General features: G+C 41.6%; 1 protein-coding gene across 2 annotated transcripts in view; it reads left to right on the forward strand.

Annotated features, from left to right (window-relative positions):
* GALNT2 (polypeptide N-acetylgalactosaminyltransferase 2) overlaps positions 1–19,574 on the forward strand; it is a 105,152-nt gene extending 85,578 nt beyond the window's left edge. For both annotated transcript variants that reach the window (XM_087776619.1, XM_087776620.1), the window contains exons 11-16: positions 5,248–5,374; positions 9,533–9,625; positions 9,821–9,904; positions 11,755–11,881; positions 15,665–15,784; positions 17,128–19,574. In XM_087776619.1, coding sequence (XP_087632745.1) covers positions 5,248–5,374; positions 9,533–9,625; positions 9,821–9,904; positions 11,755–11,881; positions 15,665–15,784; positions 17,128–17,283 — 707 coding nt within the window. In that variant the 3' untranslated portion in view covers positions 17,284–19,574. The remainder of the gene's footprint in view (positions 1–5,247; positions 5,375–9,532; positions 9,626–9,820; positions 9,905–11,754; positions 11,882–15,664; positions 15,785–17,127) is intronic.
* The last annotated feature ends 7,228 nt before the right edge of the window (positions 19,575–26,802 follow it).

A 26,802-nucleotide genomic window follows, 5' to 3' on the forward strand; every position in this document is an offset into this window, starting at 1 on the left:
TCACCAGCTTCGTTGCCCTCCTCTGGACACGCTCCAGCGCCTCGATGTCCTTCTTGTAGTGAGGGGCCCAAAACTGAACGCAGTACTCGAGGTGCGGCCTCACCAGTGCCGAGTACAGGGGGATGATCACTTCCCTAGTCCTGCTGGTCACATTATTCCTGATACAAGCCAGGATGCCATTGCCCTTCTTGGCCACCTGAGCACACTGCTGGCTCATATTCAGCTGGCTGTTGACCAACACCCCCAGGGTCCTTTTCAGCCAGGCAGCTCTCCAGCCACTCCTCCCCTAGCCTGTAGCGCTGCATGGGGTTGTTGTGACTGAAGTGCAGGACCCGGCACTGAGCCTTGTTGAACCTCATACAGCTGGCCCTGGCCCAACGATCCAGCCTGTCCAGGTCCCTCTGCAGGGCCTTCCTACCCTCCAGCAGATCGACACTTCCACCCAACTTGGTGTCATCTGCAGACTTACTGAGGGTGCACTCAATCCCCTCATCCAGATCATCAGTGAAGATATTGAACAGGACAGCCCCAACACCGAGCCCTGGGGAACACCACTCGTGCCTGGCCGCCAACTGGATTTGACTCCATTCACCACCACTCTCTGGGCTCGGCCGTCCAGCCAGTTTTTAACCCAGCGCAGAGTGCTCTTATCCAAGCTGTGCGCAGCCAGCTTCTCCAGGAGAATGCTGTGGGAGACTTTGTCAAAGGCCTTACTAAGGTCCAGGTAGACAACATCCACAGCCTTCCCCTCATCCACTAAGTGGGTTACCTTGTCATAGAAGGAGACCAGGTTAGTGAAGCAGGACCTCCCTTTCATAAACCCGTGCTGGCTGGGCCTGATCCCCTGACTGTCCCACATGTGCTGCGTAATGGCACTCAAGATGATCTGCTCCACGACCTTCCCTGGCACCGAGGTCAGGCTGACAGGCCCGTAGTTCCCTGGATCCTCCTTCCGACCCTTCTTGTAGAGGGGTGTCAGATTTGCTAACTTCTGGTCGTCTGGGACCTCCCCGGTTGACCAGGATTGCTGATCAATGATGGAGAGTGGCTTGGTAAGCTCCTCTGCCAGCTCCCTCAGTATCCTCGGGTGGATCCCGTCTGGCCCCATGGACTTGTGAGCATCCAGGTGGAGGAGCAGGTCAGTGACTGCCACTTCTTCGGCAACTGGGGCTTCACTCTGCATCCTATCTCCACTCCAGCTCAGGGGCCTGAAAACCCCGAGGATGACCAGTCTGACTATTAAAGACCGAGGCAAAGAAGGCATTAAGTACCTCAGCCCTCTCCTCATCCTTTGTGGCGATGTTGTGTGTGTTAGGACCAGTTCTAAGGATAGAAACTTCTCTACTGCACGTGCTAGCTGCAAAATCCTAAAATACCTTGAACTTGTAAAAACCCATGGGTATTTTGAGTTACTGAAATATGCATATGCATTGAGCATATGCTTGACCTACAAGGAAATGTCTGCTGTATACAGCACACTAAGTATGGAGACATGGTAACCAAATGTTTAACATTCTTGTAAGGAACTTAAAGGCTGGAAGAGGCATCCTTACAGTCCAGTCTCTGACCTTCCTATGCAATACTCGAAGAAATGTCTTATGTGCTTTGAACAATTACTTTCTGTGTTTCTGTTTTCTTACTATTTTGGCTGTATATTGCTAAATTGTATTAATATGAATATCATAATTTTTCATTTTTTAAATGTCGTGGAAAGTCATTGGATAAACTTACTACGGCAATACTTGCATTCACTCTGAAAACCTCTCTTGCCACTAGAGCACTTAAATATTTGATTAGCTGCAAGCATGTACTTGAGCGACCGAGTTTTTTCTGAAAATTTATCAGCTGCTTTTATGCTTTGATAATTGAGGCCTTGATAGCAGCAAAGGGCACAAGTAACAGCTCCTTACTCAAGGTGAGAAGACTGCATGCAAAAAGCTGTTCATGTTGCTCCTGCTGCATTCTGTTCCTGCTTCTCCGTGGGAAGGAGGAGATGGAGACTTTGGGGTGCCTTTGCTCTGCTCCCTGAAAAGGCAAAGTCAGTCACTACAGCAGACAGCTCACGATTTGTTCATAGCTGCCAGATTAACTGAAGATGAGTAAAAATCACGTGGCTTATGATTTAATTGGCAATAAATGACACATGCACCAGATACTGGAAATCTGTGATGTGCAGTTTAAAATTCAACATGCACGCTCGTCAGGCACCTCTACTCTCGAGCATATCTCTGGATCAGCAGCTTGATGTTAAATGCAAATAACCTGCTAGATGGACTTGCAAAATAATTGTATACATTATATTTATGCTTTATAAAATTCAGTATTTTTCCTTCGAGCATGTACAGAGCAGCTGTTATATGAGATTTTGTTCACTTATTAGTATGGTCTCAACTTTACAAATTTCAAGATGGGCCTGCAATATTTTGCCTAAATTAGCCAAGAGACAGCTCCTATCATGAAGATACAGTGCATTTTCAGATTGTTGCTTTATATGACTGATAACACATGCTTGCTGTACAAAATGTGGATCAAAGTTTGTTCAGTCTTGTCTTGAATTCGTAAACTCTAATTCTCAGAATCTTTACAATGCTTTTTGATAAGCATAGGAGGATTGGAGTACACTGGAGAACTGGATGGGCCATTAGAAGGTTTGGGTCTAATTTGACAACCTAGGCTTTTCTTAGTAATTTTGCTAAAATCAGGGAGTGAGTAAGACATTCCCTGTCTTCTATATCGATGACACACTGCAATAAAAAGAGCAAATCTGTTATTAAGAGGTGTAACATAATCTCATGCAATTGAAGAATGTTTGACATGCTGTTTATGCCTTTTTAATGAAAAACTGTATCCACTGAAATTGTTACAAGAGTAAAATTTCTTCTCCCACTATTTGAGTATGGCAAAAAAGATGTCATAAGGGAGTTTATGGGGTTTCTTTAAGTTTTAGTTGCTGTACATTCCTTTTTCTTTAAAAAAAATCCATGCAGGCTTTAGAAGCCATGTAGGCGCAAATAAGAATTAGTTTGCGTCTCCCTATTTACTAGTCCTTTGCTGTCTTTCCCGTAGAGCTATTTTTCATCATTTTCACTTTTTTTGAGATTCTTCAGAATCTAAGGTGCTGGAAAGTGTACATGTAGGTTTACATTTCTGGGAATTTATGGAGGGAGAATGAATCAAATTAATGTACACAGTAGAGGAAGCTATGGATAATGAAAAAAGTTGACACAAGATATTTCTAAATTACTTCTAAAACAAAAATACTTTTTTCAATGCCTACATACATTCAATAGATGACAGTGACTTTTTGGATTAAACCTTCAAATGAATAATTTAAAAAAAAAAAAAAAAAAAAAAAAGACACTGCATTGAACTTTATTTTTAACCAGAATCTCACTTTACCTCATTTCAGAGGCGTGTATTTCCTAATACTTAAATAAGTCTAGTATTAGATTTTGAGCGTTTAGTCTGCACTTGCTTGTCTAATGCAAAAGCCTTTATCTTTGATCAGATCTCCTGTCTTCTTTCACTAGGCTGTCCTCACTGAGTGCAGCATCCCCTCATGTTGGGCTAATAACTGTATGAACTTTCTAGCAAAACTCCATAAATAGTGCTTCAAAGTGGTACAAGACAACTGTTACTCCTTTGCTTTCATAATTTGAGCTAGATATGGGAAAGCCTTCTATCTCGGTGTAATTTATTCTGGTAGAATCATAGAAGTGCTTTTATTACTAATTTGTTTAATAGAAGCAGTGACCAGTCATTTACTGTGATTCTCTTTTTTTTTTTTTTCATTCTAAGCTCAAAATAAGAGGTATAAAACTGAAGTAAGTGCTGTGAAAAATGTACAGAGAGAATGTCAGTTGCTTTAAAAATTACTTTTGCCTATTGTCCCACGTTAATTCAACTGGAAAATAAAGACTGTAAGCTACTGGCAAAGACAATATTGTCAATATTTGTGGAGGATGATCTGTCTGTAGGTTGGACTATGTGGACTGTCTAGGATTCATGAATATGCCTAATTGGCCCCGATACAACAGAATTTATCACTGAAGTAAAACAAATAGGAAATGATCCTGGTAAAAGCAAAGACCATTCAGAAAAAAGGCAGTTAACTTGCACTGTCAACAGTTGAAATCACAGCACTTTTTTTTTTTCTTTCTTTTTTTTTTTCTTTCCTTTTTCTCTGGACAGACCATCAAGATGACATGCTCTCTACCGTTTGGGGTTTGGTTTTGTTTTTTTTTTTTTTCCAAATTTAATTTTTGAAGTAATGATATTTTTAGGACTTATTTTGTGTATGTGGGAGGAAGGCTTCTGGGGGAAGGAATGGCACTTAGTGTAAGTCAAAAGATAGACACTGACTTTAAATTAGAGCTGCCTTTTTTTTAAATCTGTGGAAAGGTACTGAATGATTATGAAGAGGCTTGAAACTGAGGGTAGCACTCAATAACTGGTAGCAGCTGCTGGACTAAATGAGGAATCATCAAAATTGAAACAGTGCTACTGGAAGCACCCTTCTTACTGCACTTATTTGGAATGAATGAGGAAAAGTTCTCTGCCAGCACTAGGTGACTTCTGCTGTCAAAGGTCTAGGTTGAGAAAGGTGTATAAATATTTCTAGACCTTCTTGTCCTCACTAGCTGGGTCAGCTCACTAGATTGGCTTAGAAGTGTGCTGTCCATAACCTTCAGTTTACAGAAGTTGCATCTTTATTCAGTCTGTCTTCAAATCAAGATTGACTTCGTGTAACTCCTTCCTTGGCCAGTGTTTGGGAGCATTTGGTTATCTGCTATAGTAAGCTAGCAGCTTGAATCTGCTGATTGTTTTGTCATGACTTGATTTTGTCCACTGTGTTATTCCATCTTTAGCTGAAAAAAATTTATTATAAGCTAGATCATTAATTTATCTGTTAAGTGTATCAACTGTTGCTTACCCTTTAGGTAAAGCACAATAATGGTATATATAGGCCTAACTTATTCTGACAAATTGCAGCATGGTTTATGAATTTGGGGAATGCTGGTAACCTCAGATAAGAGAAGACAGAGTTTTGCTTCCAAGTTAATATGATTATTTCTCTAGAGCTTGGAGAATAATAAATGCTCAGATATGCCTTTGTTTACATTGGCATTTCTCAGAAAACTATCTTATTGACCTTCTCAGCAATAGTCAATAAACCCCTTCTCTGTAAATAGTATACTACAAAATTACAGTATGTTGTGATGTTGGTCTTTCATCTTTTTATTTCAGAGATCTCATTCCGAGTTTGGCAATGCGGTGGGAGCCTAGAAATCATCCCTTGCAGCAGAGTGGGTCACGTATTCCGCAAACAACATCCTTACACTTTTCCTGGTGGGAGTGGTACCGTGTTTGCAAGGTAACTGCTGAGTCAAGTCTTCAGCTAAGTAGCAATGTTTTGGATTTCTTCAGATGATCAGCGGGTGGCAGTAACTTCATTTTAAGGATCCTTCCTTTAGAAATATTTGCAATATTATCTAGCGTGGAAAAATATTAATTAAAAGGAAATTAATGACTTTGAGGCAAATACACAGATTGAGAGAAGAACCTGAGAGCTGAAAAAGGAAAACTTGTAGTAGACACAGCCTGGGAATCTGGAAAAGAAGGAAATGCTTAGCCTGGCATTCTATCAATTTCAAGAACTTTGTGTTTATTTGGTTTTAAAGAAGGCTTTATTTTCTGAACTATCTCATAAATCTTCATTTTATAGAAACAGTTTCATCATTCACTAAGAGCCAGAATACACTTATGTTATGAATATGCTTCGCTTGCTTTTTGTTAATACGTGATTGGTATGTGATATACAAGTGATTATGTAGACTGATTCTGGCATTTGTGCCAGTCTGTTGGCAACTTCATTCTATATCATATTTGCCTTTCCTGTGCTATGTTTAAAAATGCTTTTTCTATAGACCTAAGAAACTGCAGTATTAAGGGCTTAGATTAATATGCCTGTTAATTTTGCTGTTGATTCAGTATACGGTGGTAGCTGAAATACTGAGCTATTTCCTCAGTTTCTCCTCTGTAGAATGAGAATAGCAATTCTGATTCAGGTGCATAGTGTTTTTTAAGTAATGTGGATGAAGGTATTGCATGAGTGTGTGGCAGATGTTTTGACCAAGGCTCTATCAGTTGTAGCTGAAGAATCACTGTAGGTTTTTGATTTAGAGAATTGGGCTTGATGCTCGGGGGGCTGAAGAAACATGTCTCAGCTAAAAGTTCTGTAAGTTAAGAGCTGCAAATAAAATTGTTTATCCTTGAAGGGATATGGAGCCCAATCTCTGTTTAACATGAAGCAAAACAGAGCACAGATGGGCTTATATTTGTAAGAATGTTCTAAGCTGCTGATATATTTCGACTTGTGTTTCACCTTAGATTGAGGAACCTCCTTAGGGGTTTAATTCTTCTCTTCCATGCTGGTTATGCCACCAAGATGACTCTAATGAATTTAATAGTCTGCTGAAATAAAGTTGCTGTCCTGTTTCTTCCAGTAGTTATAGCAGGGATTTTTCTGGTCCCCTATTCTTTGAGATCTTAATTTTATTCTACAGTGAAAAATGAATAATAGTACTTAAGGGAAAACAAAAGCTAGTAATGAAATATCCTCTCTTAATACATCACATCTCTATTCAGTATTTATAGCGTGCATCAGGAGGGTAGAAGGATCTACCAGTTAAACTGTATTATGTAGGCTTAGGATGCAACTGTTTTAGTTTCATGGTAGGTTTTAAAATGACAATGTCGTAACAAGGAGTAGGTTAATAAAAATAAATATATAAATTGTGCAGTTTTTCCCCTCCTCTGCAGCTTTTCTATCTGTGGGCTGTTGCCAAGATGCTGCTCTCCTTGTGACGTTAAATAGGTACTTCAGCATAGCTCAACTAAAAAGTAGGAAAAGGGTGTGGCTGTACGCATGGAAGGATACAGCAGACATCAGAAATGCATCATATTAGCGGGGGCTGAAGATTCTGCGTTTGTACTGGGGTTAAAGCTTTTGGAATTTGTTGTGAAGTCAAATTGTCATTGTGATTTGGTCACTCAAATGTCCTGACAATTACTATGACAGGGTTTTTTTTAAAGTCACGTTGTGTTTTCCAGTCATTTGTCTTCAAAATGACTTTGAAAAGAGATCCCACATGTAGTTGAATGGTGAGGACAGCTGAAGCTTGCAAACTAGCGTCTTGGGTACTTACATCCCTTTCCAGATCTACCTTTCTCTGCAAGTGGTGTATTACCTTTGTCCTTAGCTGTCCAGCTGTCCCAAACTCTGAAATGTCCTTAAAATTCTTTGTTTCATTGGAATTATTTTTTTAATTGACCTAGAAAAGTTACATATCACTTTAAAAGCAGGGTTGACAAGCGGCTATATATTTGAAGGTTTCCTCCTCAGTCAGCTTTCTTGTGTATCAAACCAATATAACAATGCCTTAAAATCAATTTTAGCAATGAGAGAATGAGAAACCTAAGGTAATGGGATACCTTCGTAATACAGGTATTATGTGTAGGACCATGGTGCCAAGGAACTTGGTGCATGGAATCTGTGCTGGTGTTGCAGCTGGGACCTGATAGCTTATACCATCATCTGTCCCTTGACTGCACGCCATTTGTTCTGGAGTGCTCTGGGTAAACGTCCTGTTTTTAGCTGACTAGTCAGTATGCACTGCCTTTTGGCAGCCAAAACAAATTGGGGATTCTGGATGAGAGACTGGGCGTCCTATTTCATGAGAGGGGAGACCACATCCTGGCTGTGTGGTGTGGGCCGATACAGCTTGTGTCTGGTAGGGTTAGTCAGACCAGTATGCGCTGCCTTAATACACCGCTTCAGATGAGCTAGTAAACCTTGCAGATGGCAGTCTGCTCCATGGAAGGCTACCTCTGATCACTCAGGGCTAGGTTTCATGAACTGTGGCTCCGCGTTAAGTGCGGAGTGCACCCTACGCTGTGTTTCTCAGTACCCTGCCTTCTTTGGGGGTCTTGTTAGTTTAGGCAGTTCTCAGCATCTACACAGTTCCTATATTTGTGTCGTGCTAAGCCTGAACTGTTCATCCCTGAGCACGGGGAAGTGTGATGCAGGCATGCGTTCTGGCCTTGAAAGTGCCTTTGGAGTAACTAAACCCTGGCAAACCAAATTCTTCTCCCACCACCAAAATCTGTTTGGCCTGCGGGCAGCCAAGCTGATGGCTGAGCAAGCAGCAGGGGCCGGTGCTGAGTGCCTGGCTGACACTCACACAGGCCTGAGAGACTGCAGGTGAGGATAAGCTGAAATAGCTCTCTAATCTGGAGTGAATGGGATTTTGCTTACAAGAAGTTTACAGGAATCTGCAAGGAAAAATCAGTCCTCAAACAAAAAATGACTGAGGTCTGTCTTGTGACTTTTTTTTCTTCCTCACGTCCTTCCTTCTCAGGGACCTGCAAGAAGAACTCACTATCCTGACTATTTTTTGTATTTTGAATTGGAAAAATCATATTAAAGCCGTTACTGGCTGACTTGAGTTTACTCCAGTTGCTTTAGATGAACTTGCTGCCAAATGTAAAATAAGCTTCAGAGCGTGGCAGCTGCAAGTGAAATAAGACTTAATTTTCTAAGCATAAAATTACAAACAATAGAAGTTAAATGAGTTTTACATGGAAGCCAGGCGATGGAAAAAGACATTACCCTCTTGCAGTCCAAAAGGAGATTTAAAGACACCAGTTACATAAATACAGGAATTTTAGTTAGAGATGTGCTTGATTAGAAGTAAAGAATTTGGGTTAGTGTTTTTCATATTTATTCCAATAATTAATCTCTCTTGAATTTTAAAGCATTAAAAATATTTTCTAATTACTCGTTCTCCTCTGTTACCTCAGCTATAGCAGACTTGCTTTGTTCATAGCCTTAAATAACAGCTTATGTCTTTTTGGAAGTTTGCTCTTTTGGTAGGAATAGGGTGAAGACTGAAAATACGTCTTGCCTAAGTTAGCATGTCTGTTTTCAGAAAGGCAAAAGACATTATTAAATATTGCCAATTGTTGAGATTTTTATGTTTCCAACTAGCTTGCTTATCCAGGTGAACACTCACTGAATTTGGCTTCTGTCAAGTTACTTTTTGTAAAAAGAAAAAGAAAAAAAACAAACAAACAAACAAAAACCAACAAAAAACCCCCAACCAACCAAACAAAAAAAAAAACAAAAAAACCAAACCAACACCAAACAATTTCCATGAAGTCTGCAGAAGGAACTCCAAAAATTTTGTTGTATTTATTTAATTTTATTGTATTGTATTAAATTCTGGCTGAAAACCTGAAGCAGTGATGAGTGTGGAAAAAACAAATTTCATTTTTAATGCATCGATTTCAGTTATGTTACTCTCTAACAGTTTTCTATTACTTGGGTCTTTTAATAGGGAATCTTCTGCCTGGCTTGAGGCAGCTGACTATGTAGTACTAGGAAGGATTAAAATAAACCCAAGGATAAATTACATGGTTTAATTGCAGCTAGAGAAAATATAACCTATGTGTTTCATATGATTGTCCCTAGAAATACACGCAGGGCAGCAGAAGTCTGGATGGATGAGTATAAAAATTTCTATTACGCAGCAGTGCCTTCAGCCAGGAATGTACCTTATGGCAAGTAAGTCACAAGTGCTTCTTTGCCCTATTCACTTATTCTTCGAGACAGCACCTTCTGAGGTAAAAGCAGTGCTAGCTCTCATGTGTTATGTCTTTAAGATATAGTTCTACTGTTCTTGAGTTTTCTGTGTATTCCTTAACATATATGAAGACAGCAGCCTGACTTTGAAAACTGCTCCTTTTTTTCCCCCTCTAGTATTCAAAGCCGAATGGAACTCAGAAAGAGACTTAGCTGCAAACCCTTCAAGTGGTATCTTGAAAATGTTTATCCTGAGTTACGGTGAGTTTTGGCTGAATCAGAGATAGTATGGAGTTGTTAGGGTTTTCTTTGTTGGTTTTTTCTTTTTGTTCTCCCCAGAAATCATCAGTTTCTTCTTCTCCTTTCTTGAATGTAAAGGATGGTTTTTAATTTATTTGTGAAAGCAATGTCTCATGTGGGCTTATTTGCTTTTGTGTTTTATTAGTTCTGTTCCTAAACAGCCATTTTTCCCTAGGAAGCTGCTTGCTTTTTTTTTTTTCCACCTACCGCAACTACAGCTGCAGTAGCGGGTATTTTAGAGAACAACGTCCAAAGGACTCAACTTATCTGAGCCTGAAGTTAGTCTCCTACACAAGCCGTTTGCTCCAAAGTGCACTGTTCTGTATCCTGTTGTCATCCCCTTAAAGCTTTGGCCTTTGCCTAAGCACATGCCTAGCTGAGTGAGGAGACTGCATCTCTGTACAGTACAAGTAATGGGAGCCAGCTGACAAGAGAGCCTTGTATATTTGGCAGGCAAGGGTAGATGCTTAAGACTCTAAGAAGCTGAGTCTTCTGCTCTTTCTGTGTCTTGTTCTGTCACTGCATTATCTCTAACTTTTTTGGGGAGGGTGGTAAGAGGGAAAAGAGGGGTAACATTGCTAACAGTTTCTGTAACATGAATGCATCCAAACTAATGAAAAATCCTGAAAGAGAAACACTTTTCGAAAGGATAAAAAGGTTTTTGTTCAATAACCTGTTAATAAGTGTGTCTGTCAGATCCGAGCCTATGAACTAGTTTGTCTGCTGTCAACCTAATATTGGTAGTGTAATGGTAAGATACTGTATATGGCTTATAAGAATACTTGGTTTTTTCCTGAGGGCACTTCATGTCAGTAGAGTCAGGTAACTGCTAGGGGCATACAGGCTTGGAATGCAAAAGCACCATTACAGCCCCAGTGAAGCATGTACAGAACCACACATACTAAAGAGTCTCATAAACCAGGATGATGCTGAGGAAGTAAGTTATTCTTTATTTTCCCTTAAAAGTGCCAGAGGATATTTATTTTTGTTTAATTTGTCAGAAAAAATACATCTTGCAAGCTCTCCTGGAAAATGTGCTACAAGAAGCATTGCTTAAGTGTTATGTTGTCTTACTCTGTGTCATCTCTCATACGCTCATTCTGCTGGCTTGAATTATTATACTCACATTATAGTCTGAAGTTTTAAAAGGAGCTAACGTGCCCTTGCTTTACTGTTTGACATGAACTCATTGTCTCTACCCCACAACTGTACTTTGTTAAATGGGTTTGCCTAGGTATTTCCATATTATATGAGTGCACTTTATGTGCAACCATTAGACAATAGATAGCAGCAAAACATTGATTTCTTTTTTTTTTTTTTAATTTCTAACCCCTTTTCTAACACTTCAGTAAAAACAGTCTGGGAAAAAAGTAGAATGTCATATTTCTGCCACAAGCTGACTTGGCTGAAAAAACAAGAGGGCTTGATGACCTTAACTGATAGCATTAAGCTTGAGCAACCTTAAATGATGATGTTAAGTCATCCTTAATTTGCTTTTTGTGCTGAGTTTGTATGTTCGTCGTCATTCTCTGGTACAATTATTTTTGTATTCTGTCCTAAGCTTGCGAGTTTACTTGTGTTTGATCAGTTCATGATCAGATAATTGCCTTCCTTCCTCAGAAGTTGATTGAGATTTCCAGATAGTAGTCATCACACTCATCTTTAACCTGTCATCTTAAAAATACTCCAAGTAAAGACAAGGACTTAAAAAACAAAGAAACAAACAAAAAAACAAAAAAAACCCCAAAACAAACTAACAACAAACACAAAAAAACACCTTAATTAAGCAGATATTTCTGGTTTTATTTTAGGGTACCTGATCATCAAGATATAGCTTTTGGGGCTTTGCAGCAGGGTACCAACTGCCTTGACACTTTGGGCCATTTTGCAGATGGTGTTGTTGGAGTTTATGAATGTCATAATGCCGGGGGAAACCAGGTCTGTATGCCATTAATTTTTTTTCTACAGTATGTGATACTAAAAAAAAAATAAATTTGAACTCAAGCAGGTACCGTGTACTGGTGACAGAAGGTGAACCCAAATCACCAGATCAGTTGTTACAACAGCTTGGCTAAATAACTTCTCCCTCAAATATAATTTTGCGTTCTCAGGATTAGAATCTGAGCCCAGAGATTCATTCAGTGTGCATCAGATTATCGCCTTCCTTTGTCTCTGTTAATATTTGCTTTTACACTAGAGGCCAGTTAACTTCCTTCCCGGGAGTGTTTTATACTTGTATAGAAAGCTTTTTTTCAATGAATCGGTGTGTTTGATTTTTTGGGGGGGATTTTTACTTAAGAAAAGATTTGGGTTGTATTAAACATATGGCCTAACGTCAGCAAAATAGAAAAATGCTTTACTGTGATGCCCTATTAGTCACTTCTGATTTGCAGTAGCAGGGTATAAAAAAATCCTTCTTAAATCCCTGTTTGGCTCTTCTAGAAAACAGAGGTGCCTAAATGTCATATCCTATTCACTCGCAGTAAAGGGAGTGTTTCAATACATCCTTTCTAATCCTAATTTTAAACTAATTGCAAATGTGTCAAATCTGTAAATGAGAGCATTAGTGGCTTCAAAGAATCTGTTTATGCAGTTGTGACTTAGTTATCGTTCACAAAATATATGCATACATGCTCACTGTTTTGTGTGCGGCTTTGTCACTGAATTCTTTTGATTTATAGTCAGGTTGATTCTGAAATGTAAGTTTAATACTTCAAGTACATCTGTTAAAATAGGAGGCTGACCAGTTACTAATCTAGTGTTGAATGAGTATCAGAATTTTGCTCTCTCTGATTTAAATTAGAAGAGGAAAACCCTAAAATCAGACGAAGCCTAAAATAAAGAAGTTATTTCCTGGAAGATGTATCATGTTGATTTGAATGCATTGCCATCGTACATCCGAGATATGCCTCTCTCCCTTATCATTAAAGAGAATATATCTGGGGAGGCTTTTTCTGTTACCTTTATGAAAGTACACTCATCTTTCAGAACGCCACAGTGTTTTTTAGGAGAAAGGGTGGACGTGTCAGAATTGCCTTGGTGCAGAAATCTTGGATGTTTCTGGTGATGATGTGTGTTCTCTATAGATACATAAAGTTAGCTTCCTCTTTCAAACTCCCCTCCCCAAAATCTGACCCTCTTTTCTGTGTTGTTTCTTCTGTGAAGCTGACCTTGACAAACTAATATACGCTTGCTCTGAACAGGTCCCTGTGAGAGGACGTTTGGACAGATTAAGAGGCAGAACGGGTCAAAGCTAGGTTTTATGTCCAAGTAGAATTCATATTGGACTGGAGGAAATGAACAGAGTGAGCTCAGCATGGGAGAAGAGGGATAGGGAACAAACCAGAGTCTTTAAATCTGTACTATGTGTTTTGTACCTATTCTTATCAAGAGGGTTTGGGGGGAGTGGTATTCAGACTGTGGAGTGGCTGTGGAGGCCACCTCCTATAATTTGTACCCGGCTTATGCTCAACACAACTTAAAATGCAAAATTTAAGTCAAAATGGGATTTCCACCCCCCCGCCCCACCTTCCCCCAGGTTGGTGGAATTCTGTGATTAAAAAGGTAGATGTGCATCTCTAAAGAGCTGAAGAAACTGTGGCGTATTTGACAATTATGTATGAGTGTATAGGGTTATGATAAGGGGCCTAGAGGTAAAGCCAAATGCACTTAAGTGCAAGGGGAAGGTTTCAGGTTAGTGGTGTTCTACTGACTTTATATTTCTGACTTATGACACAGGTTTTTTCAGATGTCCTGATTTTCAAATTGTTACACAGAGCTGTCCTATTTGCAGCCTGTGCCCTGAGCGCATACACTGCTTGCAATTTTTCTTTTCTTCTGGTGTAGTGGAACTTGCTTAATCTTATCTCCATTATAGCTAGTCATAGTTCCTGGTCACTGGAGGAAAGCATCTATATGCTCTGTTTCGTACCATGAAGGGCCATCACGTAGATGTCTCCAGCAGCAGAGCTTGAACCTTTTGTGAAGCAGTACCCTTTGGCTTTTAAATGTGTTAATTTCCTGTGTGATTGCTGTTGTGTCTGGGGCTCTTCCAGCCTTCTGATGGAAGGGTGAAGATGTATAAAGCAATATTTTCAAGGCTTTAACTTTCTCTGACTGCAGGGTTCTCAAACACGAGTTTTACCACTTCCCCGGTAGTATTGTCAACTGACTGTTCAGTATAAATCTTATAAGGGGGCCATCTTCTTCAGGGGCACTTGTGATTCCTGATAAGCTCTGAAAATAACTTAATTCCTTAAGCTGTTAGAAGTTGTCATTAACGATTCTTTTTCACCTCTTACAAACTGGACAGAACTGAGAAGGCAAGTAATTTTGCTGTCATCTGAGATCAACATAGTGGAAAATATTTTACGTATTGAGAGTGAAAGGGAAATTTTTCAGCTTATGGGTCTGGGAAACAAGTAAAGGGATACACAGAGTTTTCCTGCCTTTGCTTTGTTTTGCATAGTTGTCATTATTCTAGTACTTGCATAATATGGTACCCATCTAATGGCTTGTTACCTGTACGATGGCGATTACTTGTAATTGTGTGGGATAGAAGTTCTGATCGTTTCCTGAGCATCTGTTCTCAAAGGAATTTAATCATTGTTAAATCTGCTTAGTTTAAAAGTGATTATGCAAGCCAAAAATTCAGTTATGGTATCAGAAAATAAGTAAAAAAAACGGGATGGGATTAGTAACTTAATTTCTTTCTGAAACACTCATTGTTTGCAAAATAACATTTAAATGTAGCCAGGCTTGGCCCTGTGTATCTAGGGTTTTGTATTACACAACTCTGAATCCTCTTTACTTGCTGGAGAAAAGCTAATTGTGCCTTTTTAAGTAGCAACGAGCTTGATTTGGATAATTAGCGTGGCTTTAGTTGATAGATCAGCTTCCTTCCTCAAAGGATAATTAGACAAATGAAGACCAGTCTGGATCCTGGAGACCAAACTTTGGGGAGAAAGGCATGGAGAGAATCTGAACATCAGCGCAAGATCAGGCCCTGCGTAGAATGATGCTGAGATCAAACAAGCTGGGCAACAGTACATACAGAACGGCTTTTCTTTGCTCTTTATTTAAGAAGTTGCATATTTAAATGCATTTAAAAGAAATTCTGTTGTACATCACCCCTTGGATAGGAAGTAACATTCTCCCTCTACCCTTGAGTTTGGCCCACTTGTGTGTTGCTTTCTGGTGGCCTCTATCACATTAAGAACTACTCTGTGGTACCTATGCTTTGTTTAGTGTGTAGGTATGGTGGCCAGTGATGCGGCAGCCCAAGCTTTTAGAGTTTTTATATATAAATTTTTTTTACATTTATATAAATCTCTTACATAGAAGATATGAGGGGTGTGTAATACACACACACAAACATATGTATATAGATAGGTAAAAATATAACTGGACGAATATTTGGACAAATATTTTAAACCTGAGAGCCTGTGTGACTCCCCGTTGTGCTTGTGTAAAGCCAGCAGAGGGAGCAAACAGCCAGCCCAGCCCTGAGCTGACCTGCGGATTCGGAAGCAATTGGGATTACTGTGTTTGAAAAAGACCTTTTTTCCTCTCCTGCTGTATGGGAAGCAATGAACTGTTTGAATGCTCATACATAGCCATTTACAGGATTTTAACCTGTGCTATATATGCAGAGATAGCATGTGTACCTTGTGCATATGTTAGTATACAAAATTTTGTACCTTTTTTCTTCCTTTTTTCTAGGAGTGGGCCTTGACAAAGGACAAGTCGGTGAAACATATGGATTTGTGCCTTACTGTTGTGGACAGAGCACCTGGTTCACTAATAAAACTTCAGGGCTGTAGGGAAAACGACAGCAGACAGGTTAGTATGTCGCGAATGCGCTCTGCAAACAGTGGGAAAACAAGGGTCGTGAATGAGAATGCAAGAACGTGCAGTGGTAATCGTATCTGCCGTCCGTTCTGCTCTTCACTCTGTCTCGCTGTTGTTTGTGTGTGCAAAGCTAGGACGCATGACATCTGGGCAGAGCAGCAGGAACAAGCTTGTGTACCGAGCTTTGCTTTTCATAGGTCAGTGACAATGTTCTGTGAACATACAGAGGTGCTATCCCAATACTGGCCTTATAGAAAGGTTTCACCCAACAGCGTTGATGCTGATAGCAGTCTTCAACTCCGATAGCATTGATAGCAGTCTTCAACTGCTATGTCTGTTTTCTGAAATAGAATATATATTCCACAATGGATTTTTGAAAGGTCTTCTTCACTGAAGTTTGAAGATTATGTAGTCTGTGTCTCAGAAGAGTGTGGTTTGGCTTTCCTTTCTTCCTTTCAGCTGTGACCTGTTTACAACAGCACTAGACTCCTTCAGTGTTTTTTTATTAATGCAGCATTGTAACTTCATCTGTTTCCCATGCCTGAGGAAAATCACATTTGCAGAGTCACACCATCTTTTTGATCTAGTTGTATAACAATTCATCTCTTTCTGCTAAGTCATCCGTTCTGATCGTCTGCCAGCTTCCTTGCTTCAGTATCTCAGTATTTGCAGACAGATAACTGAAATGCTATTCCTCGATGAAGGAAGAATATTCTTGCCGCTTTCCAGAAAAGGGAAGCAAGATTTTTCTTGATGAGGTTTAAAGGCACAATTTGTTAGAAATACAACAGAAAAAACCCTTTTTTTTTCTTAACATCCTGTATTTGGGATTGACTCTATCCTTGGCATCCCCTTGGGCAAAGAGCTTCTGACAGCACAGATTAACTGGTTGTCTTCTGTATAATTGAAAGGGGTCTGACAGATTTCTGGATTGATGTAAAGTTGTCTTTAGTGATCGTGCTTCTTGCTTCTCTGTGTTCGGAATTGTAGGGATATGTGGATGTTTTTTGTGATTTTTGTTTCTTCAGACCAGAGGTTTCACACAGGCAACGTGGTGTGACAGCATACTTGAGAAGTGCTGAAGTAGAGGAAAACGATTTGGTGTATTCTGTATCTATTGCTGTGTGTTAGCTGAATGAACAGTTGTTCTGGCAAGGCATGCCATAATTTATATACTCCATATTCAAGGATCATTTAAGCTGTGTACTATTATTGCACTTTTCACAGCCGTCCCAAGCACAAGCTAGAGAAGCTTATGAAGGCTTCAAAGGACAAGATGTAGAACTCGTCTTTTTCCTGCTTTTCCAGCTCAATAACTGTATTTTCTCTTGCAGAAATGGGAACAAATTGAAAGCAATTCCAAACTGAGGCACGTTGGCAGCAACCTCTGTCTAGACAGCCGAAACGCCAAAAATGGTGGTCTCACCGTTGAGATCTGCAGTCCTTCTTTGTCACAACAGTGGAAATTCACACTTAATCTGCAGCAGTAGAAGGACTTAAAAGCAAAATGCTGTTTCAATTCATAGACCTTGGGCAAAGTTTTGAATGAATTACTGATGTATTTCTTAAAACTTTCCACGGAACTTATATACCTCAGTATTCCACCTTTATCTGAAAGTAGGAGAGTGCTGAAGCAGACACCAGGGATCCAGGGGACTTGGAGCACTGCAAAGATGTCACTGAATATGACTGCAGCACGATTCCTTCTTGATGCGAAGACTTCAACGGTTCCTTTCTGTCTTCAGTTACGTACTTGCACAGCAGATAATTAACTCTAGGAACAACTGATGTATGATAAAAAAAAAAAAGGATCTGAAGAAACACCTGTGGGGAACAGGGTGTGGGAGGGGAGGGTGGGAAAAATTTGAAATCTCCATTTGCATAGAAATCATGGTTTGTCGTTTCCAGAAACAGAAGTGTCATTTTGAAGGTTTTTTTCCTCCTGTGTGTACTTGGTAATTTGAATATGAACTTTTCTATGGTGGACTCTAAATATAAATATATAAAAGTATATATATTGTCAGCTCCCAATGATTTATATCAGTTTTCATCATCCTATAATTATCAACGAAGTGATTGACGTATGTATAACCAGAAATTGGATGGGAATGCTAGGAGAGCGAAACTTTATGAAGGTGCGGATTTTGTGCTGCTGAGTATGATGTCCGTGCTAACACTGGATGCTTTTGCTTTGCAAACTGGATCTACTTCTTAACACTTCACCCTCACTGGAGATCGTGAAACTCAGGAGGAGAAAGAAAATAGCAGAACAAGCCAATGTATCTGCACAGGTGATTGCTCGGATTGTTTATTCCAACTTGGAAATTCATTACATGTGCTCTGGATAACGTTAAACTTGTGCTTGATATTTGTGTTGATCATTTCTGTCGTACTTTGTCTTAAAATACTTCTTCCTTTGTTACAAAATTATATAAACAGTGCAGATCTTTCATGCAGCCGTGTGGGTTCAGCACAGTTTTATTCTGGGCCCTAATGAGAAAAATTTCTTTGTCTCAAACTCCCCCTTTGAGTTGTAGAAATAAGATAGAATAGTAACGTCACTGTCGACAGCACAAGGTCGGAATTTTAATTTGCAAGGATGAGCAGCTGTGTAATATCTCTGAATTGCACTTGCTTTAATTTATAGACCTACTACTGGGGAATCTTCTTCCGTTTTATTTCTTTAAATGGAGCTTTTGAATGGATTCAGGCTTGGCTCTGGGAATCAGCCTGGATACCAGCAGATCCTATATGTTTTTAACCATAGAACCCGTGCATTTTGCAGCTTCAGTCCAGCTGATGTCATTTTTATATTAAAATAATACTGTCAAAGTTAACCCAAACTTTGACCTGTCCTTTCTTATGTTTGCATAGACTATATACTTTTTTATTAAAAGCAAATGCTTCAATGAGCTTTTAAAATGAAAAAGAAAGGTAAATAAGTACTAATAAGTGAGACAGCATTGACAGAAATTGCGCAGACGTGCAGTGGTTTTGCTAAGATGATGGATCTCGAAAAACACAAGGGTTGATCATAAGGAGATGAAAAAACATCTGTTATATTGCAGGATGCTGGTACAGTTCCCCTCTTTCTTTGTTCCTGGAAGTAGAGTAGTTCCCGATTAAATTTTTTTTTTTTTTTTTTTTTTCTTCTTCAGTTTCCTTTGGCTGCACCTGTACATTAGGCATAGAGGTGGTACTCTTCTGGGCAAAATGGCTTTAACTGCGCCAGTCAATGTGCCCCTAAATACCTTGTGTGTCTGAAGTTAGGACTTGCAAGTACCTGCGTACCTTCTGGATGGGGGCATTAAATCCAGTTTCTGCCATCCATCATCTGACTTTTTTTATGAATAATTAATACTTTTTTCTTTTGCTTCTTCACAATCCACTTTCTCCAAAACTTGACTGTTTTAGAGGCCATACAGTGGATAAACTATTTTTCAGCTTTTAGTCTCTCCCTACCTGTAGCCTTTTAACCTAGTTGAGAACTTGAAGAACGTGATCATAAAGGTAGCAGTAGATTTCTTCATATTCTGGAAAATAAATGCTGAAATATGGGCTCAGCAGCAAGTCAATTGTTTGAGGTTTTGAAAAAAATGGAATTTGAAAGAAAAACAAGAACCCCAACCACTTAGCTTCTACCATGGAGGTATTTCCATTTGCAACGTTGACCATAGGAAGGGCAGTACTAACTGAAATCAGCAGTTGCAGCTCTGAATATTGACCTGCCTTTTAACTCTGAATCAGAATTGCTAGTAAAAAAAAAAAAAAAAAAAAAATCCATATTCCATGTCTTAAGTCTTTAATGTCAACTGCTATCATATAAAGTAGGAGGTTTTCTCTAACTCCCCAAGGATGCTGTGCACAGGGGTTTTAATAGAGGAGCTGTATGTTAAAGACAGCATTGTTTTTCTTTGAGAGAACAGACAAGAAATGGTATCCTTTCGTTATGTTTACATGACAGCGTGCCAAAGTTACTTACTGTGATTTTAGGGGTTTTTAATGTTGAAGAAATTCACCCATTCGAAAGATAAATTAAGAGCCCTTGAAGCAAATTGCGATGGAGTCTCCTGAGAACGTTTCTTACAGTCTTCAGAGCAAGAATGGTGATACTGTTTGTTTTGCAGATTTTCAAAACATAGTTTGGAAACTGTTTTTTCAGTTGGTTTGAAAAGTCTGCTGTACAGAGCTTGTACTTTGTTCATTTTATAGATGGAAACCATCCTTGAAAAATTGTTTAACTTAAATAAAGAAGAATGCTTTATAGATAAAGGTGTGGTGGTTAATACAACTGAGTAAAACCAAGAAGTCTGCCTGGAGCTTGTAGATGGAAGTAGTTTTCAAATGCTTCAGCTCACTTGGTTGTTTCATGAAGTTCCTGTTCTAAAAGTGTGTATTTGTGGGTGTATATTTGCTGCATTTATGAAAAGAGAGTTTGTATTTAAATTAATATGATGACTTTGAGGAAATGGTCTTATTTTAGAAGCTGCTTCACGTGGAGGAGCGAGTTAAGGCTGACCGTAGTCACCTGAAGTTAGGGCCCCCCCCGCCCCCCTAGGCCTGATCTCCCGAGACGTCCACTGCCCCTCGCTGCGCTGCCCGAGGCCGCTGTGCCCAGCTGTGCCCAGCGTGGCAGGGCCGCCGGCCGCCTGCGGGCTGGTTGCAGCAGCGGCTCTCCCCGTGGGTTGGGGTGCCCCTCCTCATCTGCTCTCACTTGTGCAGGGTAGTAATTCTGATGTCTGTGGTGCGCTTGAAGCTAGATCTTAAATATTCCATATTTAAAACAAAAAAAAAGTCTTTTTTTTTTTTTTTTCCTTTAAAGAAAGGTATTTTGGGGGGGCAAACACTTCACAGGTCTTGTTTAGAAGGCTTGCAAATGAACTTGCACTGGTACAGCTGGGGAGGGAGCAAACCCTGATTTGATGGACAGCTGTGAGGGCGAGATCCTCCTGCTGCTGTCAGAGGCCAGGGCACGGCGCTCCATTACAGCATCACCTTGGCAGAGGCGGGCTGCAAGGCAGACAGGTTGGGGACGGTACGATGCTCTCTGGGAGGGTAAGTGGGAAGCAGGAGAATGAATGAGGTGAAAAAATAATCTCATCTGTGACGTTTTGTCCAGCTTCAGAGGCGCCTCAAGTCAGTTCTTGGGGCACATCCTTCTTTTCCACTCTGGCTTACGGGACTAGGATCTTCGCTCCCGGCCTGGTAAACTTAGCTTTACAGTTAGCCCCAAGGACACGTTCAGCTAGCAGAGCCTGCAGAAGCGATTATAGGAAACTCTTCTAATTGTACTGACAGGAAGGTTTTTACCTATCGGGCTGTAGGAAAGGAGGGTTCTTGGCTGCAGACTTACTCTCCCTGTGTGCCAGAAGTCAGTGACTAGCTGGCACCTTTCAGAAAGTCTAAATTAAATCAAGCAAATAGAGCTTTAATATGTATGGCTGGCAAAAATTAAAAGGCCCTGCCACGCTGCAGTAAACAAAAGAAACAACCTTGCATTTGGATGCGAGATGATATCTGAGAACTCAAATGAGGATTCTCTGTCTGAAATGCCCTTTGACACCTGCGAGCTGACAGCTAATACTAGAAGATAATTACAACGGGCTTCTAGCAGGAGAAGCCCTTAATCTAATGTTAAATGCAAACGTGTGTCTCATGTCTCTGCCTGCAGTCTTACACGTTTTCTGTGCGTACTGCTCTTGGTAAACTTCTTAGTGTAAGTATCTGGACTGAATGAACACTCCAGCAAGTTTTGCGTTACTTCTGACCAGAGCTCCATTGCTTCCTTTGCCTTATAGCCAAGTGTGTATATATGAAAAAAGTTTCCCATTCAGTGTAATTCATCTTCTGGAATTTCAGGTCATGCTTTTTAGCCGGTTTCTATGCATGGGTTTACTCTGCTTGCCTGTCACTGTGCAGAAAACCAGATATACCCCTTTTATAAGAGGACGTTTAATCTTTTCTCTTTGTGGATTAACAAAAACATATTTTAAATCCCGAATTTTCAAGAAGATGCCTGCATGCATTTGGAAAGGAAGCTGAATACTGGGAGAGATTAAAATGCTGTAATCTGCTTGAGGTACAGACTGTTGTCTTGTTTAAGGTGGGTCCTATAGAGCATTGTCCCGCTCCTGCCTGGGGTGTTCCTGCCGTAACCTTAGTTATTTGAAAATGGTGTATTTTTATATACGAGTACCGACATCTACTTTGCCTAAGATGTATATTAAATGTAGATACTCTATAAAACTTACGTGGTCCTGAGTTGCATGCATGCATCACCTGTGTCCTCATCCAGCCTGAAATACAGATGCTTTCATAGCAATAACTTGTTATAGAACGCTCTAGCAAGAGGCTTGTTCCTGTACAGAATGATTTCAAATGAATAGAAACCACTGAAAAAAATAGTCTGGGATAATAAGCCATGATTACAGAATGAGCACAAATGTCAGGGTTGCATCTTTTGTTAGACTGCACATTTTATTTACAGCTTAACATCCAGCAGCTATTTTAAGATCTGCTAGTAATCAAGCTTAAAAATTGGGAATAAAGTCAGTCCACAGATGTTCTCTCTGTACAGCCCTCCAAGAGGCTGTCTGAATGGGTGCAAAATGCCCTTTTGATTTGATTTGATTTCTTGCAGCAGAGCAGTGCGGTGTTGCTCTGTATGCAGAAAGAGGGACCTGTTTGATTTCAAGTCCCTGTTTCTACCCAGCAGATGCTTTTAATCCAAGGATTTTTGTTGTGTGGCGTTTTTTTTGTTTTGGTTTGGTTTTGTTTTTTATTAAAAAGGATCTGGAAGTAGCAAATAACTCTGTTTTCTGTCATACCTGAATTAATTAAATCTCACCTTTGGTAATCTGGGTATTGTGGCATATAGAGGGTTAGAAAATGACCACCGAGAGTCTGTTGTGCTCTGGCTGCGTGGCGAGCACCACTTCTGCAAAACGCTTTTCTCTTCACTTTCCTGCGCCTCTCTTCCTGCCCAGCAAGTCGTCTTTCAAGCGGGCGTGAGGTGGATTCCTAGGCGGCCGCTCCGTGCTCAGCTGAGCCAGCCTCTCTGCTGCTGCTGAGGGAGAGAGGGATGCTGCCCCTGCCTCTCCTCCCTTCTAGCGTTGGTGCCCATGCCGTAAGACAATTAAGTCAATAAAGCAGCGGGACAAGATTCACTTTATTTTTTTCTGTCTATCTTTAAGAGTAGAGTTGGCCTTTTGAAGGGTCTGGAGAGCTGGAATTGGCAGAAAGTGGCAGGGTTTCATAGCCAGAAGCAGGCGAGGGGGGAAGATGTTGAGCTCCTGCCCCCCTCTCCCTCCTCCAGCACCCGTGACGCACGGAAGCAGCTCGCCCAAGCTGGAGCAGTGGGACCCAGCATCTGCTTCAGCTATTGCTCCTCCCTGCTCATCGCCGTGAGACTTCGGGTGCGGTTTGGTCACTGCCCCGTGCTGATCTGTGAGCTAGCAGCAGTGGAAAGGTGCGTTAGGAATGCCTCGTGGTGAGCCAGTGGGGGCTACAAGGAACGCTGGCAAAAAAAAAAATAAACCCACGGAAAGAGTATTGTTACTTTCAGTAGCTGAAAGCCATTCGAGCTTGGCTTAACTAGACCATAAAACCGAACCTCTTGTTTTCACAAGAGAGCCTGAGCCGAGGGTTGTTCTGTTTTGCTTCCTAGTTGAGATGCCTTTAATAATAACAATAATTATTTATACCAAAAGTGTCTTATTGCCGATAGCTGAGTCTTAAGCCAGTGGCAGCTGTAGCGGCAAGAGAGGAGGAAGACCGAGAGAGAGAAAGAACATTCTTAAGTTGCATCAAGGTCTCGGTTTCAACATCAAGCTAATGTTTGATGGGGGCTTTCCTACTTGGAAGGGACGTGACGCTTTGGGGAGAATCCCATCTCCAGCTCTCCTTTCAAATTACCTTTCTTTGCTACAGCTTACTTACGAAGTGGTCTCCTTAACCTCTTGCATAAAATGTGAAAAGGTTTTTGGTTGGTTATGATATTATATTGGTAAACGGCTGCAGAAAGTTTTTAAATTTCAGACTTTTACCTAGAAAGACGAAACATGAAAAAATGAGCCTAAAAAAGGTCAGGAGATTAATTTTGTGTTTTATTGTGAATAGCAGAAATCCAGTGCCTTCAGGGACCAAATTCCACAGGCCATTTTAAGAATTTCCTTCCTATCCAAAACTGCTACAGTACAAGCCCATAAGAATCAGCATTCTCAACAGCCTCTCAGGTAGAAGACGGCATCTTTGACATTCTGGTGTCTCTTCGTTGCACAGGCCCTAAGGACAGTCTTTGAGAGCTCACACAGACTTCTGAAGAAAACAGGTTTTTATGGACTTCTGAAAACATGCCGTGGAACTTTCCATTAGCCTGAAAGCGATCATCTTTGTGCCACATCTGAATTTAGACCTGTATTAGCAGTGCTTGGAGAAAGGCTTGTATGAGCTTCTGAACGTCCTCCCCTGGCACAAGGGGGGTCCTGGTTCAAGAAGGGGCACCCTGGGCTCCCTTGCCAGAGAAATGATGACCAAAAGGGGCAGTGGCTTTTGCAGCCTGGGAACTCCTGCACTGTGGGGTTGGTGGGAACCAGCCCCGCCGTTTTCGTTAGCGCCAGTACCGTGCTTTTGTGATACATCATTACGTACGGATGAAAACAATTTCTGGCAATGAAGCCGAAGACATGCCCAGCCTGTGTGGAGCAGAACTGAGTCTGGCGGGAGCGAGCAATGCCCTTGAAGCAAGGACCATGGAGTGACTTTCTGGAAAGATTAAAAAAAAAAAAAAACAAACAAAAGCATTCACTTTAACATTGAGAGGAAAAGAAATACCTTACGTAGACCTGGCCAGATGAAAGGTCATTTCATGGGGGACACGAAGGGTGGGACCAAATCCATGTGAGTTGAACACGACCTTTTAGCCTGCTCACTCCGTTCTGGCTTTGCTTGAATATTTGCTTTGGAGGTGGCGTTCATGCCGGCCTCGCTCCCTGCATCTGCAAAGGCTGGAGCAAGAGCAGCCACAAATGTGCGTTAAGCGTTTTGTTGGGCTGGGGCTGTAATGTCTGAAGAGCTCTGAGTGAGCTGATGCTTCTGTTGTGTCAGGGGCTGCCTTTCAGGGCAGGGGAGGTCACCACTCTTGCCCCTCGCAGGAAAGACGGGCGGGGGGTTGTACATACAAAAGGGGCTGGCTGAGCATAACGTATCTACAGAGAAAATGCTTCTCTCTCTGGGTCTCTGCACAGTATGGTTATTCCCGTGTTCACATATATATACCAGGCCACTGCTTTTTTATCCGTGGGAAGTGGCCTTCCCTTTCCCGGCAGACCAGCCCTCTCGCCCGGCTTCCCTCGCGGGAAGGGCTGGAGCCGCGCGTCCCCTGGCAGCTCCCTTCTCTTTGACTGGGTGCCCTGGGCCACGCGTTTCCTTAGGAAAGCCAGAGATGGCAGCAAGACAAGTTTCCTGCCGGTTCCCTTGTCCCAGTGTCCTCCTTTTGGCAGAACAGAATTTGATTTTTTTTTTTTTTCCCTCACGATTATTATGGGCTGCAAAGAACAGCTCTTAAATTAGCCCTGAGGAGGTGGAAAGGTAGAGCAAGCTTGCTGCGGGGAGTTTGGTCTGACGCATGTAATAAGCACAAGCTCTACCTGATTCAACTGATGAACCCTGTCATATGCACAGCCCTCTCTTTAGTTTGTTTCTGTTGTTTTAATTAACTTTTGGCAGCTGTGCCAAACACAAGTCCTGCACCTTTTTCCAACTGCTGCTGCAAAGTTACAGCGAAGCTTTTTGGCCAGAGCTCGGCTTGGGTCCGTCCAGGGATCATCCTGTGAAACTCAAGGCCTGTGTGAAGGTGCCAAAGGTCCAAAATGTTCCACAATAGTGACCCTTTAACACCCTTTCCTAAAACACTCCTGCTCCATCTTCTCCCCGCTGCTTTGAGCGGCTCTGAGACACCTACAAATCTGCTGCTGCTCTTGCTACTTGTTTGGGACGCTCGTGCGCTCTTTGGCCAGAGAGGCTCTCGCTGGCCAGGCGCAGAAGCAAGCGCTGGCAGAGCACCGCTGGGGGAGCCGGGAAGGGCCGAGCTGGGCCCGCCAGCCGTGCTGTGCCGACCCGCGCCCGTGGGGATGCGGGCCTGGCGTGTGGTGCCCCTGAAAGCTGTCCCTCTTGGGGGGTGACTCCTCAGCCCTGGGGACTGTGGAGCAGTTGTGTTGCTGCAAACTGAGTGGATGCCCCTGCGTTGTCCCGTGGTGCCTGCCGGGGGTGAAAGCATCCCAGAGCATCATCTGTCTGGTGGGAGGGGAGGAAAGGCAGCACACAAACCCCTTCAGTGCCCTACAGCATCGCCGGGCGAAGCAGGATTTAGGTCGCCTGCCTAGGGAGCGGTGTGCCCTCCGCCGAGTGCCTCAGTCACGCAGCCTGTGAGGCGCCGGCAGGAGGGAAGAGCAACTTCTGGACCAGACTGTAAATCCCCTAGACTCCAGGTAAGATGCTATTCTTTGTTTTCGATGAGGGAAGATGACTTTGCAACCACCCGTTTTTCAGTAAATCTGTCTTAAGGAGACAGAGCTGCTCATGCGTTCCTGGGTGCTTCAGCCTTTGTGTAAGGCCCTGAAGAACCGCAGCAACAGCAAATCTCATCCACTGCTGATTTTCACTAACCATGTGAGAAACTGGGTTAAGCTACCTCAGGCGATAAAATCCTGCAGGCTGCTGCGAGGCTGTCATTGCTGGAGGCTCTCTCAGCTGGGAAAGGGCACTGCTGCCTCGCAACAATGAACCCAACGGTGTTATAAATAACTCCTTGTTGTTCGAAAAGAAACAGTAAGAGGAAATTCTTTCTCTCTTTCTGTTCTAGTTTTCTCCCTTTTGGGTAGTGTCAAGGCGATTTGGTTATTTGCAGCACGAAAGCAGAGCTGATTAGGACCAGCAGCCGTAAAACTGAGGAAACAACAAATTGGGCAAGCGCATAGAGAGGAGAGGAGAGTCTGGCCGGTCTGGCCTAT

This window comes from Nipponia nippon, unplaced genomic scaffold (assembly GCF_047370975.1).
Source record: "Nipponia nippon isolate SJK-2023a ecotype South Korea unplaced genomic scaffold, ASM4737097v1 scaffold_4, whole genome shotgun sequence".
In the NCBI taxonomy this organism is placed as follows: domain Eukaryota; kingdom Metazoa; phylum Chordata; class Aves; order Pelecaniformes; family Threskiornithidae; genus Nipponia; species Nipponia nippon.